At 37.0% G+C, this 17741-nt stretch overlaps 1 protein-coding gene across 2 annotated transcripts in view; it reads right to left on the minus strand.

Annotated features, from left to right (window-relative positions):
- Nucleotides 1-1968: 1968 nt before the first annotated feature.
- znf292 (zinc finger protein 292) overlaps nt 1969-17741 on the minus strand; it is a 32701-nt gene continuing 16928 nt past the window's right edge. The window contains exons 4-9 of one of the 2 annotated variants that reach the window (XM_004914535.4): nt 16914-17049; nt 14871-14911; nt 14340-14545; nt 12736-12872; nt 10648-10789; nt 1969-9391 (exon numbers count right to left, since the gene is read on the minus strand). In XM_004914535.4, coding sequence (XP_004914592.2) covers nt 2357-9391; nt 10648-10789; nt 12736-12872; nt 14340-14528 — 7503 coding nt within the window. In that variant the 5' untranslated portion in view covers nt 14529-14545; nt 14871-14911; nt 16914-17049 and the 3' untranslated portion in view covers nt 1969-2356. The remainder of the gene's footprint in view (nt 9392-10647; nt 10790-12735; nt 12873-14339; nt 14546-14870; nt 14912-16913; nt 17050-17741) is intronic. The other variant, XM_004914534.4, reaches the window with a different exon arrangement.

Consider the following 17741-nt stretch of genomic DNA (forward strand, 5'->3'; position numbering starts at 1 on the left):
TCACTATATGCCTTTAGCAATCCTGCTTTGACAAGCACCTGCCCATTTCTGCATGCACCAGAACATATTATTAAGGTTTCCTCTAATAAGTACTTAGTGATCCTAGTTCCACACTGTCAGAATATAGTGCATGTACCTGCTAATATGGAATCACTAATGGCATTTAGAAAAATACTAGTGACAGGCTTACTGCTGGTGCCTATCAAAATGGGTTACTGAACGGTGTACTGACAGCACAGACTTGAGCAGATGCTTGGCAATATAGGATGGCTAAATTCTTATGACAGGTGTGGGAAGCTATGGGTACAGGTTTAGATCATGGACTTAAGAAAAAGTCCCTTGCTGGCCTGCTCTACCATCATTACATGTGTTCATTAAAAAGGCAGGCTCAGTTACTGAATCTGTTGTAAAAGACAGAAATCCATATCTGTTCTAGAGTGAATAAAGGTAAGTGCTTTATAAAGTTAAGCACTGCAAATGTTTTTTTTATCTTTAAAAAATAACTAAAGCTACTTACAAAAGTTATATTGAAATAAGTATCCAAAAGGTGAAATAACCCTCTAACTATAAAAATTGGTAGGTTACGACTATTCTAGCTTAAAAAGTTGCCAAGTGAGGATTCTTCATTAAATTTTTACTAAATCTAGACTTCTGCAGCCCAGATAAGAACTGGCAACTCCTGGGCTATTATTGTCACCGGATAACACAAAATATGGCACTTGGCATAACAGAAGCTTAACTGAAAAGGTCTAAACCGGTTTTGAACCAGAGCAGAATAATAATTCATCTCCGAAATGGAAGAATCCTTGGCTTGATCACATGGAACAGTTGTATTTTTGTGAAACTTGGGTCATTAACACCTTCATAGGGTAGGACAGAAGAACAGGACAATGTTGCATACATTTACCACAGGTCTGGGTAAGGTTAGTACCCTTAAAACCCATACGCACAGACTATTTGATTAAACATTTAAATACAGGTACAGGGGACCGGTTATCCAGAATGCTCGGGACCTGAGGTTTTCCGGATAAGGGACCTTTCTGTAATTTGGATCTCCATAACTTAAGCCTGCTAAAAATATTGTAAATATGGAATAAACCCAATAGGATTGTTCTGCCCCTAATAAGGATTAATTATATCTTAGTTGGGATCAAGTACAAGGTACTGTTTAATTATTACAGAGAAAAAGGAAATCATTTTTAAAAATTAGAATTATTTGCTTATTATGGAGTCTATGGGAGATGGCCTTTCCATAATTTGGAACTTTCTGGATAATGGGTTTCCGGATAAGGATCCCATACCTGTACTGTAAAAACCTGGAGAGTAGCAGTAGAAGCCACTTGAAACCAGTGTATTTTTCAGGAGCATGATATTTCCCATTGCCAGTTTTTTATTGGATAGTTCAGGAGTTATCCGCAAAAGAGCATCATTCTCCCTAGCAACACATCTATACCTGATTTGTATTATTTTTTTGCGGAAGGCATCATCAATGTACCAGAGAAAGTTTTTGATAATCATTGGCTTGACTACATACTGACTTGTGTATGGGACACAATGTCTGCTGCTCAACTGATATTGGAGGCTAGGTCATCTCCTAATGAGGCTGCATAGGGCTCTCCTGTGATGATCCAGCTAGTCACAAACCATGTGAGTGACCAAATCATATAAAGACCAGCTCATTTCAGGCCTTATTAAATGAGTGGAATCTTCTGGGTATCACCAGCTTTCTTCCTCCCCCCCCCAAGATAATCTTCATAGCTAACATGATAGCTTTTAATAAATATTTGTAGACCATTAATTTAGAACAGATACTAAAGATATATGGTAATGAATACTATTACAAAAACATGATGAAAAAGAGATTTTTACCAAACTCTCTGTTATAAGGGGGTGATTAACGTATTCTGACAAAACCTTCAGATCAGAATTGGACTAATGGAAAATATGACAATTTAAAATGGAAAAAAATCAGTATATAAATGTGTCATTTAATAGTTTATACTTAGGCAGCAAATGTGTTACAGTGATATTTACATAAAAAATGCCATACACAAGTATCCACTTGCACAAAAGCAGTGAACTTGTGAGCATAACTAATCATAGACAATACACAAATTGTTAGATTTGTGAAAGGACAATTTATCAATAGAAATATTGAGGTTTTAAAACAATATTTACACAACTTAATAAAACAATCCCATTACTTAAGTCCCATAGGGATAAAATGGAGTAAAAACATTGCATGACTTGTGCCATGATTTTTTTGGCCAAGATAACTCCCCTAGAAAAAAAAAAAAAAAGTTGAATTAAAAATAAAAAGTACATTAACTTGCATGCTTTAGGATTCTGAAACTTTCTATGCTGTAGCTTCCTCAGCCACAGATAAACCATTTTCTTTGCATGTGCTAGTCGATTCATTCCTCAACATTTCATGTCTTCTAAGAATCACAACAGGTTTCAGCTCATTAAGCTGCTTTCCAACAAGGTCAATATAGTCATTGAATTTCTGATCTAAAACTATTTTTATATTGTCCATGTCTGGAAAGTGGAAAGGATTAGAAAATAATAAGTAAAGGTCACTCTCTGAACTCTCCAAAGATAACTCTTCCTCATCAACAGATAACCGCATTTTTTTGGGGTGCAGTTCAGCATTGCTTTTTCCTTTAAAATCTTCTAAATCCACACTTTCGTCTTCCTGGGTAGCAGATGCCTCCAGGAATTTAAGGAATGATACTTCAAATCCCATAGGTTTAAATGAACTTAAGTCAAATGAAGGTGAATCCTCCTCTGTAGTAGGCAAGATAGCAACCGTCTCCTCACCACTGACTGTGCTACTTGTTTCAGCTGACTGTATGTCAGACTTACCCACTTTTCTTTTTCGATTTATGACATGCTTTTGCTTACTGGTTCTTTTTAGATTACTTGTTTCCTTTTGCGGTTCTGACTGACAAGAACTAGTCTCATGAAAATCACTGCTTACAAAGGATGAAGTCCTTGCTTGGCTGTCAGAACCTGTGCTATCTTCATTGCTTAACTTTGAGATGAAAAGTTCTGCAAGTTCATCCATCTCATCTTTTTCATTTTCACTTGGCTGAGATGTAGATAAGCTAGATTCGTCAAACTCAGGCAGGCTAGGTACTAATTCTTTATGCGAAGAGATGGTTATGTCAGTTTTAGGATCTTCTTCAGCATTAAGAGTTGCAGATTCCTCTTTGTCTTTAGTGCGGGCACGTCTTTTACATACTATTAGCAAATTTCTGTGTTTTAAAATAAAAGCCCTTGATAGTTTATGACATTTATAATGCCTGATGATACTGCGTTCACTAGTAACAACAGACGTGCATCCACGTACCATGCAGGGATATTGCTTTGCATGATTATCGGTACATTCTACAAATGCAGTAACTTTCGGTTTTAAAGAATATGTATGTCTGCCATATTTTAAAGTTAACGGTTCTTGGTTTAGCTGTCCTTGTCCAGTTTTAAGATCTCTGTCAACCAAACATCCTTTGGAGCGTTTCGTTTTCAGGTCATCATTACCTTCCGTTTCGCACTTCTGCTTAGGCACTCTAGGTTTTTCTTTTACAGATTTTTCATCTGTAGTGTCTTGATCACTGAGACTAATTTTTCTCGGCCTAATTAGATGCTCTTTATGTTTGTCATTGTGCTTGTTAAAAATATGCCTTAACAAATTGGATCTTGTAGCATAAACACGGTCGCAACCTTCACAATCACATTTGTACATTTCCTCTCCTTCCATTTTAATATGCCTCATTTTTATTTCATGGACTTCTTCAAGATGCTCAATGTAGCTGGTGCAACTATTAAACAACGAAGCACAGTTAAGCTGATCACATTTAAATTGTCCAATATTTATTAAAGAAAGTACATTTTCAATCTCCTCTGCTATCATCTCATGAAGTTTCACGTAGTGTTGTATAAGACCACCAACTTCCTGAAATATTCTAGAACAGTCCGTTTCCATACACCTGAACTCTTTTAGAGAGAAGCCATTTTCACATTCTTCACCATCTTCAAGGGAGAACATTGAAACAGACTTGTGAACTGCTTGATAATGAAGCATTAAGTTTTGTTGTATAGTAAAAGCTGCTGTGCAACCTTGATGAACACACTGGTATGGTTTATATGAATTAAATCCCTGAACAGCAGACATGTCATCTTTTTGGACCTCCTCTATCAGTTCTTTTTCTTTTATCTTCCTTCGTACTTTAGAGCCCTTCTTACATTTCTGGCTTAAAGCCTGGAGGACGTGTGAAGCTGGTTTACTAAGAATTTGAGGAGCTGCGGGTTCCTGCTCTTTCTGAGCTTCTACTCGTTCCACTGTTGGAGTTTCTTGATTCTTTTTAGGAACCTCTTGAGGAACCAGGGCTGGTTCGTCTATACTATGTTCCATTTCTTGAACTGAATGAGGCAATTCCTGGATACTGGCACATGTAAGATCACCAGATTTTCTACCATATGCTCTCTTAATTTTTAACTTAACCATTTGTTCTGCTGTAAAGTTATGCATGGTCTGACAATGTGCTCGAAGATTTGAATTTCTGGTAAAAGTTTTTGTACATGAGGGTACAACACATCTGAATGGAGCAAATTTTAGCTGATGTTTCTTTATTTCCATAATCTTTTCTTGTGTATAGTAATGTACTTTAGCGTAGTGCTTAAACAAAGCATCCTTCGTCATTGCACAATATGAGCAGTCTGTCTCCTGGCAAATAAAAGGTTTTGCATTACATTTGTCAATTAAAGATTTAGACATATCCGACTCCTCTTCTACAACATTTAAACTTGGATTAGGAACAATTACGCTAGAAGTTACAGGCATATATTCAGAAGGACATCTAGGGACTGAATCAATTCCAGTGTTCTCAAATATTACATTGTCGACTAACTGAAGTTTCTGTACCAAATCCATGATTTCTAATATGTGCGCATCAGGCATAGGATCAGTTTCTTGTGTAGGGGAGGCAGAACATATGGGGATGTTGAGTGTGCAATTTGGACCAGTATCATCTGTGGCAGAAATAATATTCTGAACATCTCTTGATAGAATGTCTAGGTCTTGGTTTACAGTATTTTGGCTGTGTGGTAATGAAAAGCAAGAGTTTTCTCTGTTACCATTAAGTGCAAATACTTCAGCTTCTTGAGAATTCAGACCTTCCAGATGACTCCTGGTTAAGTTTGTCTGTATTTGTACTTCAGAAAGCTCTTTACTGTTAGAGGTAAAAGTAGACATGACCACAGAATCAAATTTTTCTGGTTTATCAGGAGTTTGAGAAATTGTATTTGCATCAGAATGTGCTTTAACCGTATCATTTATACAGGATAAGAACAACTGTTTGTCTGTGTTGTTTAAATGCTTTGCAATGTTTTCAATTAGTTCTGAGCTATAAGACAAAAGATTTGGTTGTATTTCAGTTGACATCTGCATGCTACCCCCAACATTTTGTGGCATGCCTCCAACCGCTGCTAAAAGATTTTTTGCTAGTTCATGTGAAGCACTGATTTCAGGTGGAACATCAGCATTTTTCTTCTTCTTCCTAGTACCCCCACCCTTTTTCTTGGTTGCAGTTAAGGAAGAATTTTGTGGCCCACTGATAACAGACACTCTAGTGCTGCTTACAGGGGTTGACAAGCAACCATTTTCATTACCGGTATTCAATGAGGCATTTGAGCACAAACCATTTTCAACATTCTGTAAAATACTCCCTTCAGTCACTGTAGCTACTTTATTGCAGTTATTTAAATCAGAATGTAGAATCTTGCGGCTTTCTTCCATCTTGGTACTAGTTGGTGATATCTGTGGCCTAAATGCATTAAGTGGGGTTTTATCACTACTTGCATTCAGAGATCCATCTGAAGTCACATTCAGGGATAATGGTCTGTTCTCTACAATTTGTGGAGTTTCCATTATCTTCCTGGTTTCATTCAAATCACGTGTTGCACAGGAGGAGAAAAACTGAGCAGTATGGTTGCTGGAAGAAATTGTTGGAAGAAAAGGCTCTTCTTTGATAGACACTTCAGGGCTATATGACTGAGTGGGTGATTGTAAGTTGTGTTTTGGACTAGATGACAGTATCATACTGGCCAACACACTGACTTGACCATCTATCTGTGGAATCACTTGGGAACTGTCATATTCATTGTGAGGTTTGCAAACAGCTCGTTTAGACAAGTGGCCACCAAGTGACCTTGGGTTAGTAAAGGCTCTAAAACACCTGCTGCAAATAAATTTACCATCTCTAATTATTGCAGGGCATTTTGGACGAGAACTGTGCCTTGGCTTTCTCTCTTTAGTTTTTGATGTTCGTTCATTACCGTTTTTATTCTCAATAGTATTAGAAAGCATTGTGGCTGATTTATCCAAGTTAAAGCTTGCATCAATATCTGCATTGTCAGTCTGCTTTGAAAATGACGACTCTGCATCAGGTTCCTCTTTCAGAAATACAGAATTGCCAGATTCCCCACCAGATAATACATGGTCATGATTTGTGCTGCCCCCTAGCTGTGTAAAGACTGTAGCCCCACTCAGAGAAGACATGACTGGTAAAGGATCATTTTCAGTTGGCATTGGAAGAAATGGGTCAGAACCATTTTCAAATTTTAAAGGTAAAACAACTTTTGCAAGATCCTCAAGTTGTGATGTCAGGGCGGTGCTAGTTAAGTTTCCAACATCAGATCCCAGTAGAGAATCAGCCACATTTTTTGACAAACTCTGAGATATGATGCTTTCAACCGAACTAAGAATTGGGTTTAGATTATCAAGGTGGGGTGGAATAACTGGATGTGATGGAATGTGTTGTAACTGATTGCAAAAACTAGGATTTGGGCCACTGTGTACCTGGGGCTGAAAAACTGGATTACTGCAACCTTTATCTGGCAATATACAATATGTCGGTTTGTCCTCCAAGGAAGGCAGTACTGGATTTGCACATTTCAATTTTTTTCTGTTCTTGCGTTCCATTTTAAAGGCATCATAGTGATCAGGATGGGCTGTCTTCATGTGTTTGCCTATACTTTGGACCGAGTTGTAAACCCTTGTACATCCCTCCACATTGCATTTAAATTTTTGTGCAGGTGATGTTTGCACAGGAACAGTGTTATTAACAGAAGGCAAAACATTTGCAAGCATACTGCTTGTTTCAAGTGACAATGATAAAGTATGTTCTGGTTTAGTATTTTCATCATACCCAGACATATCTAAATTATTTTCACACAACTGAGAGGTTTGGTTGTTTGCTTCAAAAGGCATTAAACTGCTAACCTGCCTTTCCACAGAAGTTGCAGATAACATTTCCATTTTATTTTCAACAGCATTAGCAGAGCTGACATGATCTTTGTTTAATCCAATAGGGTAGGATGTTTTGCAATCTTCAAAAACTGGAAGACAAGGCTCCTCAAAATGCAAACGTGTTAATTGTTTATTTTGATTGCTTGTATTATCTGGCGCTAGTAATTTTCTCTGACTGAGCAGCATTTCAGGGCACCCATCAGGAACGGATGGCAATTTGATATTGCTACTTGGGTGTACTGACAAATCAGAAGGATTTAAAATATCTGCCTCTGCTGGTGGGTTCTGGTTTAGTACAGTTGAAGATGATGGCAACACCTGGTTTAGCAATGACACAAAAGGAAGAACTTCACTGGTAGGAGGAAGATGATGATTAAGCAATTGTGCTGCCTGTGGTATTCCATTTGAAACTATTGATTCTTCTTTTTGGTGCAGGATTGCTGAAGAAAAGTTCAAATTTTCTGCTGGTTCATTTACTGAACTTATTGATGCTGCATTAATATTACTAACAACAGGACAGTCTGGTTTTGGTTGCCGGTTATCCATAACATGTTCTGTTCCTGAAATCTCAGTTTGTTGAGGAGCCATGTTAGATTTGCTCTCCTGTAGAGTTTCTTCTTGTACATGCTCACTTAAGTGCCTTTCTAACTGAAGCTGAGAATGATATACTTTTCCACAGCCAACATATTTGCAAGTAAAAGTGTTATAGTGTTGTGCTTCATGGTCAAAAAGCATGTAAGCAGCAGAGAATATTCTCCCACACTTAGGAAACATGCACCTTGCTCTGAATACTCTGTGTTCCTTCCTGTGACTCAACAGGTCAGCATAGGTTTCAAAACTTGCTTTGCACTTCATTTGTATGCATATATATGGTTGGTCTCCACAGTGCATTTGTAAGTGATCGTTTAAGTGAGCGAGACTAACAAACTGTCGTCGGCAATACTGACAAACAACTTTTTTGCTTTGAATCTCAAGAAAACGTTTTGCTTCCTCTTCACCCTTGTGTCCCCTTACATGTGCAATTAAGTTTTTAAAATACTTAAACCCTTTTTTGCATAGAGGTACAGGACAGGCAAATTCATTAACAAGTGTCTGCTCTTCCTTGGGGGGAATATCAGATTGGTTGTCTTTTTCATCATCATCTGATTTGTCATTGTCATTAAATACGATAAAATCATCTAAATAAAGACTGTTCTTCTTAATTGGCCGTTCCTGTTTAGAAACTGCTACAGGCTTTTTACTCTTACAAGTTGGTGCTTTTTTAGGCAGTTTTGGAAGCCTTCTCAAGGGTTTCATTGTTTCTAACCTTTCCTTGCAAGACTGTTTAACATGGAACGTGACATGTGGAACAAAGTTCTCCTTACTGCTGTACTGTTGTGCACATATTGGACAGCTGTAAATGCCATCTTTGAAATGCTTTTGTGCATGGCGCACTATTCTGTGGCCGAGGAACTCTTTGTCACATAGTACACAGTACTGCATGTATGCTTGCCAGTTCCTAAACCTTTCAGATATGTATCCACGTTCTCTCATTTTTTTTATGTTTTTCTTTTTTTGCTTTTCTTCTTCTTCTTCTTCTACATTGTTAACATTAACATTATCAAAGCAATCAAACCCATTTAGAGAGGAGATTTTGGTCACTTCTTGGTAGTCATCTGTCTGATCATATGCTTCATTATCATTAAGCTCATCAATTGAAGACACAATAGATGCCTCTGCTCCCATTAATGCAAGACACTGGCGCTTTAGTGTTTTCCAGTCCCAGAATTCAGGATCAAAGGGCCATCGAGTTTTTAACACGAGCAACAACTCGCAGCGTAATGAATTTGGTACCGGAAGAGACTCCTCATCATACTTTTGGTCAGGCTGATTGTACAGCATTTCAACAGCATAATATGCATCAACCGTAGGCTCAAGGAGAAATTCGGTAAGCTGACAAGCTCTCTTAACCTCCAAGTCTTCGGGCAATAAACATGAGATAGTCTTGCAGATAGAGATTTTTACTTTGGCATTTTCACTTGATTCCAAACGTAGAGCTCGAACACACAACTCAATACAAGTTGGAAGTCCCGCACCTTCAGTCTGTTGATGAAAAAAGAAAAAAGCATAACTATATAGTATGTGCACAAAAAGCCACAAATGATCTTCTGTCAGCATTTCCACAAAGAATGGGGTGGTTTACTGAAATATCATACAAAACTATAAAATAATGTTCCAAAAAAGTTTGCACCTTTGCTACATAAGCCCACCTAAAAGAAGCTCATGTCAAAAAGAAAAGGATCTTATACTTTCCCTTTCAACCAATAAAGGGTATAAAGGGATAAAACTGGATTTAACAGGTAGAAAATAATCATCCTTGTAAAATGTTAGGGCGAAGACAGACAGGGCTTGTAGATGCTGTTATTTTGTTAAAAAAAACCCATTCGCAGCAACTAAACGATATGACGGCTGCCTCTTTGCAAAAAGTATACAAGTTGCTGTGTGCGGGATATACTGCCCTGTACAGAGTTACTTTTGTGGGGCAACTGGATTTTTAAAAATCACAGCGACTATTCCCCACATCTGTCGTTAATCTGGCGCTTAAATTAACAAAGATATCAACTTAGAATAAAGCAACCAATAACAAAAGAGGCATAGGGACTGTTCACTGGAAAATGAATATTTGTTACAAGGTATACAACAGCACATTATAAAAAGCTATGGTTGGAAAACTGCATCCATGTTAAACAGCCAAGAGCATTATGCTTTGATCGCTGCTGGCCAATGAAGGGGCAGTATATTCCATGTTCAATATGAGTTCAATGATTGAAATTGGTGCCAAACATGCTTCTTGACTATTGCTTTTCTCACAAAAAATTCTATGTTTTTTGTTGTTTCTTCTAAATGGGGCGAACAGGAAAACTAAAGCTAAACCATATTTGGTCCTTGCTACGTGCTTTACGTGCTATGAATGTTTTGCTTTACAGATGTGCAGGAGCCCATAATGCGGAAATTATTTGTGCACTGGTAATCTAATTATCTACCGCAAAAAGACCAGTTCTTGCAGTTTCTATTCTTTATATACATATGTATGCTTGATGCCCTGCCAGGCAACAACACCACACAAAGTCTGCCATTTCAAGTCCAAAGTTACTGTTTCTTACAAAGGGCAGGGGTACACAGGGCAACTAATCTCCCCACAATGCCATCCCACCGGCTAGAATGTAAATTGCCGGTGGGGATGACGTGTATGCCATCCCCACCGGCAATGGCATTGTGGGAGATTAGTCGTTGCGACAACGAATCATATCAATTTACAGACCACGTGCATACTATAATATCGAATCATCAAGGCTTACCTCTGACTGAATGACTTTGATCAGAAAGAAAATGTGATATACGGTTTTTGTCAATTGAGATAGCTGGCGGCATCTCTCAAGATATATCTGTATTGATGGATCCACTCTCCTTTGTAACTTGCTCCAAAAAAGTGTCAGTTCCCTGTGTAAACAAGTATCATATACTAAGAATTAGGAGACAAATATAAAAGTAAATGCTTATGAGAGCATGTTTTCCTTAAACGACAGTTAAATACTTTTGTTAAATAAATGATGTGGTCATGCAGTCCTGTTAATTAGAATTCAAACCTCTGTCCAGGCTAAGACAATTCAAGGTTTAATTAAGTACAGATGATATGCATTTGGTTTTTACATATAACCTCACCTGTACAGGGTTGCATACAGGCAAAACTCATACTAAATAAATGGTAGAAAATCTTTCCAAGCTATGCATGTCTGAGTAAATTGTTAGGACACTAACAAGCTTCCCAAAGAATAAAATAAGGCAGAACAACAAAACAGAAACGGACCTTTTTACTTTTTTTGCTTTTTTAAACACCAAAATAAAGAAAAAACACTCCTTGATGTAATTCAGGTACCCGGACTGATATATAGGTCAAGGTTACTGGAAAAATAAAAATGGACTTAGTTGACACCCACCACTTAAACAAGGTTTTAAGTAATTTATCAATACATTTTAGAGAATGAATTACAGATGTGGGACAAAGCTCTGATGCCCTTTTTCAGTGAATAAAAATCTATACTAGGCTCTCCACAGCCAATCTGCATCTGGCTGGAAAGCTTTCTAATCAGCTGTACCAAACTCACATTGAAGGAACATTGTTTTCTGAAATGATATCTAGAAGGATTTTTTTTTTTAAATTGATCACCCACTTGACTTGGCATTTTGAGCACAATAATTGCTTTTGAACAGCACAAGCCTTCGCATACACGTAAAGATCTGGCAAACCCACGGATTCCTAGACAACAGTGTAATTAGCCCAAACCACGAGACTTAACTTAATATTCAACCTCCTAACATTTAAGTTAACCATTCTAAAATATCACCACGGCCAGCATAAGAATGAAAGGGTGTAGCTCACTGAAGTCGATAAAAGAAAAAAACATTTATACCACTAAGACTACTTAAAGGAGTAATACCATTACAAACATATTTTTGTAAATGGTACACACCAAATAACTATTTTCCACCTTTAAAGGTTCTAGAAACTATATGTATAATAGTATAACTGTTGCCACACACTGTTGAGGATGGGATTGGTATCTGTCTAGACAGGCTATAATCAAACAATATGGTTTGTTTTAATATTCCAAATCTGACCAATGTCCTAATGGCATCATAACACACTGCTGTGCAACTAGTTCATGCCACCTGTTGGGTTCTTCTATTGAAACACAACAGGAGGGCCGCTAAAAACCTGTGGCCAGGCAATAGCTGCTTAGCCATCTAAAACTGCACATTATACATTCTGATCTCATTTTTATTTGTGAATACAAAGGGAATAATAAAAAGTAAAATACAGCTGACTTTTTAAAGGAACAGTATGTGTTGCCTGTGGTCCTTTATCATGTTATATACTAATTTAAAAGGAACAGTATGTATCAACTTTTTCAACATTAACTTAGTGAATAGGTTTTGTGCTAAAACATATTTTACTTTGGTTCTTATGAGACAAAGCAAAACAAGCCCCCTGTATAAAAAAGCCATCCTTTCCCTCAGCTGCTGCCTTTAAAGATAAGGCGCAGCTCATTATTCAGAGGGCTTCTCATTCAATAACTGCTTTGTACTGATTGAACAGTAAGTAGAATGTGACTACTTTTAAAAAGAGAATTATTTTGCTTTTTTTTGTGAAAGAAATAAAAACCATACATGCAAAAAAATGGAGTATACTGGCCCTTTAAATTCCTGTAGCTTCACACTTTTTTGCTGCATAAGAAAAACCAAGTGGTAGCCTGAAACACAGAGTGATAGCCCTATATTAAGATGATTGCTACATTATATCCCGATGCATAATTTTAGAGGTAACTGTTATTGGCATTAACGTGTAGTTCATAAAATAGAAACAAAAAACAAAATAAAACACTCACCATGCACAGTACATTTCCCCAAACTGCAGCTGACGAGACAGAAAAGCTGCACAAAGAATCAGTGAGGTTTTCTCATCTCCTTCAGACTCTAGATTGCAAATCATGTCAAGTGCATCCTTGCAATCTACTTTGGCAATCTAGTAAAAAAAATATATATATATATATTAAAAAGTTAGATATGCTGATATTTTTATTCTCTTGTTTTTTTGAACTCTGAACACCCTAAGGGCACTCACATGCCAAATAATGGATATTTCCTTGTCACCTTAAAATTATCAACAGCTGTATTAGAATTACTGCATATGTCATAAATATTAATTTAAACTGTTGAATGTAAACTACCCCTTTAAACAAAAAATCTTAGGTTTATATTTCATCCCTTGGGGCACCTTAAACAGGTGCTATTGAGTCCTAATGTTTCTGCAATATTGAACAACTTTGTTCAACTTTGTTGACCCCTTCATTGAGTGAAAATTGCCAATCCATGTAGTATGTGTTATTCCTTTGCCACAACAATTTTCTCACTAATGTGAAAGCAGCATTAAAACAGATGCAAGGGATATAATATGATCCCAATAGCAATAAAGGAGAAACAACAGAGGGCTCCCAAACTTAGTGCCAAGCTATGTGTTGGCTCAGTTTCAAAATGAAGCACAACGGATGTCTGGAAACACAGTATTGTTTTAAGAAAGCTACCTTTATTTAAAAAATAAATAAATATTTAGATATATTAAACAGGTCTATTGTTATTACCTGCATACGCTTTAATCAATTTTAGTGTTCCTAAGAAGAAATAGCGAATTCCAAAATAACAGGTTCCACTACTTTAGCAATCTTCAAGCAGTTGCTGAATGACAATACTAGGCATCTATCACCATTATATGTTTAATATAATTCATACAGTAAATGTACACATGAATTCTGCAGTCTATTTTTCCATGGGAATTATAGCTTTTAGCAGGCATACAAAGGGGCCGATTTATTAATCCACGAACGGATCGAAAGCGTCCGAATGTGTTTTTTCGTAATGATCGGTATTTTGCGATTTTTTTTCATCGCCGTTGCGACTTTTTCGTAAATTGCCGCGACTTTTTCGTAGCCGTTACGACTTACACTAATTGTTGCGACTTTTTCGTAGCCGTCACGGAAAAATCGGAAAGGTTTGCCCGCCATTTACTAGCGCTCAATACGAAAAAGTCGTGACAATTTGCGCAAGTCGTAACGGCTACGAAAAAGACGCGACAATTTGCGCAAGTCCTAACGGCTACGAAAAAAAGTCGCAGAAATGTTCGTTTCCTATCCAATTTTTTCCCATTCGGGATTCGGATTCGTGGATTAGTAAATCAGCCCCAAAGTCTTTGTCTTTAGCAATCAAGGTTCACAATGGCAGGCAATGAGTCTTTTTTTGTTTTAACTCCAAAGCTGCTGTTTGGGGGTACCAACGTGAGCACTAACGAACTGCAATAAGTGCCATACAAATATTCATAAAGAACAGTTTTCTCTTTGGTAAATTCTGGTATTGAAATCTTGGAATTGTATTATCTGTACTGTTATCTGTGCTCCCCTTACACATTGCAAGTGATTTCATGCAAAATTCTACTTACTTCCTCTATAAGCTTAATATTTGGTGAAGCCGCACAAAGACAAGTCAGGTAGAGTTGTGTAAAGTTGCCTTTTTTGCTCATTTCAAGGTGGTCTGAACACAGTTTCGCCAAAACAGTTGCAGCCGCCACTTTACTGAGCTTGAGGAGTTGCTTAATTCGCATTTCCAACAGGATTGGACCTTCCGACATCAGGAACTGGTCAACTACTACAAAAGATAAGGACAAATCCAAGTGAAGAGAAATGCAATAGTGTATTGAGAACACATTGATACTTAAAAGCCTCAGTATTGTATCCTACCAAACGGAACTGTACTGCTGGGGAACAAGTATTTTTATAAACTCTTACTGGTTCAAAAAGTGCCCTGTGACATGTCATTCCATACAGAGTGCTTTCCATGTATAGCCAACTATGCATTTTGAGTAAATGGCTTTGTATTTTCTCCCCTGCCATTGGGGTTGGAAGTCAGTAGATAAAAATGCATCTTAGACTGAGCCAGATAGAAAAGGTATTTTATCAGTGTAAAACATTACCTGTTAAGACTTGAAGGGTTGAAATACATGGCCATTTCCTCCTAACAGAAAAATGAATAGTTAATTCTAGTTAACTGCAACTATAAAGTTCTTAATATGATGTGCTAATAGCAAAATGTATGCTCAGTCAAGAGCACTGGCCCCAGGAATAACTAAAAATCTTGAAGATTAGGAATAATATTTTTCTCTGCCTTACACTATTTAACCTGAGGGCTATAATAGCAAAATTTGTTTGAGAGTCAGTCCTTCTTCAATGCAAGTTAAATCTCAGTTAACCAAAGGAAAATTTCCTCTTTCAGACCAATCCTTCCAAGACAAATAAATCATTAGTAAAGGTGCACCAGTGATCCAACATATCCTCTGAACTATATATACATTTGACAAGTGTTTGCACTTCAAAAATTCACTTAGCTGCTAATATTTGTTCTTTTTAATATTTATCAGTGATGATGTGTTCTGCACAATAATCCTTTTTATGGTTAGGGTTGACCTTGAAAAAGCACTAGAACATTTTATCTAAAAGTAACATTATATTTCCGCATTAAAACAGACTCCTGCACTAGCCTTGACATGAAACACAATACCTGAAAATCTGAGCTGCATAAAAACCTTGGCATTCTAAATTTTAAACTGGACCCATTATTCTAATTGAAATGTTTCTTCTCTAAGGTACTCCTAATGGTTTTGGGTTGTAAATATCTGAATAAAAATTTATTATGTGACCATTATTCATGTAAACACTCAAGATAAATATCAAATAAAAAAAACTTTTATGCAGAAATGAAAAAGGAACAAAAACTTTAGTTTGTCAGCGTAATCTTGCAGTTTCCAACAAGTGTAAAATATCTACAACACAAGGATGCTCATTACTCCGCTGTTGAGGGTCTAAAGTGATGTTAGCTAGAGGGAGCATCCTCCATTCAACTGAAAGGGGCAATATACCCCTTGTTCAACGGGAGTTCAATAGATAGGGTTTGTGAGGACCATACTTTTGCCAATAGTTTTAATTATGTCATATCAATGGCTTTTGTTGTTTCTTGGCCTAAACAGGGCAGACATCAAAACTAAAGATCCTCTACTATGTTTGGTTTTTGTATAGTAGATAATTAGATTACCATTGAACAGATGAGGGCTGTGACACATGGGGAGATTAGTTGCGGCGTGACATATCTCCCCAAAATGCCATCCCACTGGTTAGAATGTATATCGCCAGTAGGATGGCATACGCGGCGCCGCAGAAGTCGCGGAAGTTGCCTTGAGAGGAAACTTTGTGCGCAGTGACTAATCTCCCCGTGTGTCACAGGACTAAACCTCTCTACATGATGGACTTCTGCTTATCAGTAAACCAAAACAGTGCAAATATAGAGTGAAAGGGCTTTTTATACAGAACTCAGCATCTGCAGTTAGAAAAACTGGTAAAATAGTATGAGTAAGAGTGAAAGCAAATATTGCTCTGTCACTGTTTCACTGTTTTAGAATACAAATATAAAGAAATATGCACTTTTTAAGCAAAACAATAGAATGTATTTTCAGCATAAATTCTATTTATTTTGCTCACATTAATCTTTAATCTTGAACTGGAAGCACTTCTTGTTTGCATCTTGTTTCCTAATCCCCTCTTCTGTTTGGACAGGACCCTCTTTAATGCTTGTATCAGTCATCGGTTGCTTTTGTATTTAATCCTTTATGTTCAATGTATACACAGCACCATGGAATATGTTGATACTTTATAAATACGTGTTAATAATAATAGACACTACAAAAAAAAATTGCAGTAACATAGCAGTATTTGTGGCACCATCACAATCTCTCCTTAGGGCTATGACATATGGTGCTTTTCACTTGGCCATAATGTGCCCACAATTTCCTCTAACTAACGGAAAGCTCCTAAAACCACCAATACTGTTGCTTTTCAGACCATTTTCAGAATGAAAAGTACTTCAGTTTTTATAAAATTCTAATTCATTTAGCTTAAAAAACAACAAAGGCTCCATATGTATGCAAAACCTTTATTCTTCAAATTTGCTTCATTTCCCTGTTTACCTTGATACTGATCCAGTGGCTCTAGGTTAATAATATTTGTAAGTACTGGATTCTTCCACACTCCACTTTCTTGAGAAAGACTGTACAGAATGGAGAGCTCATGGCTACCATTTTCAGTCAACAGCATATGAGCAACCTGGAAGTAAAAGGATATCAGAAGTGAAACATAAACCGATATAAGGCAGCAGTCCTCTAGAGAAGAGCAGAGTCCAAAAATATATACAGGTATGGGAGCCGTTATCCAGAATGCTTGGGGCCTGGGGTTTTCTGGATAAGGGGTCTTTCTGTAATTTGGATCTCCTACCTTAAGTCTGCTAATAAAATTTATTTAAACAGCAATTAAACCCAAAAACCATTTTGAAAAATGTGAATTATTTGATTAAAATGGAGTCTATGGGAGATGGCCCTTCTGTAATTTGGAACTTTCTGGATAATGGGTTTCCGATATCTGTACTGTAATCTGTACTGATAATCTGACACATATATTAGTGATACAAGGTGTAGGCTTCTCACTGTTGCAGGCGATTTTTTAATTTTTCGCCGGGACAGATTTACTCATCACTAGTGATAACAGAGGTAGAAATGCTGGGAAAAGTATCAAATAGGCACCCCATATCAGCTATTATACAAGCCCATTTCCAAACAGTTGGGTGTAAAATGCAAATAAAAAGAAAATGGGATGATTTGCAAATAATGGAAAACTTATTTTTAGTTGCATAGTACAAACACAGCATATTAAATGCTGAAACTGAGAATTGTATAAAAAAAAAAATATTATGCTCATTTTGATGCTAGTCACATGTTTTAAAAGAAGTAGAAGATGGAGAG

This window comes from Xenopus tropicalis, chromosome 5, assembly GCF_000004195.4.
Source record: "Xenopus tropicalis strain Nigerian chromosome 5, UCB_Xtro_10.0, whole genome shotgun sequence".
NCBI classification, from domain to species: domain Eukaryota; kingdom Metazoa; phylum Chordata; class Amphibia; order Anura; family Pipidae; genus Xenopus; species Xenopus tropicalis.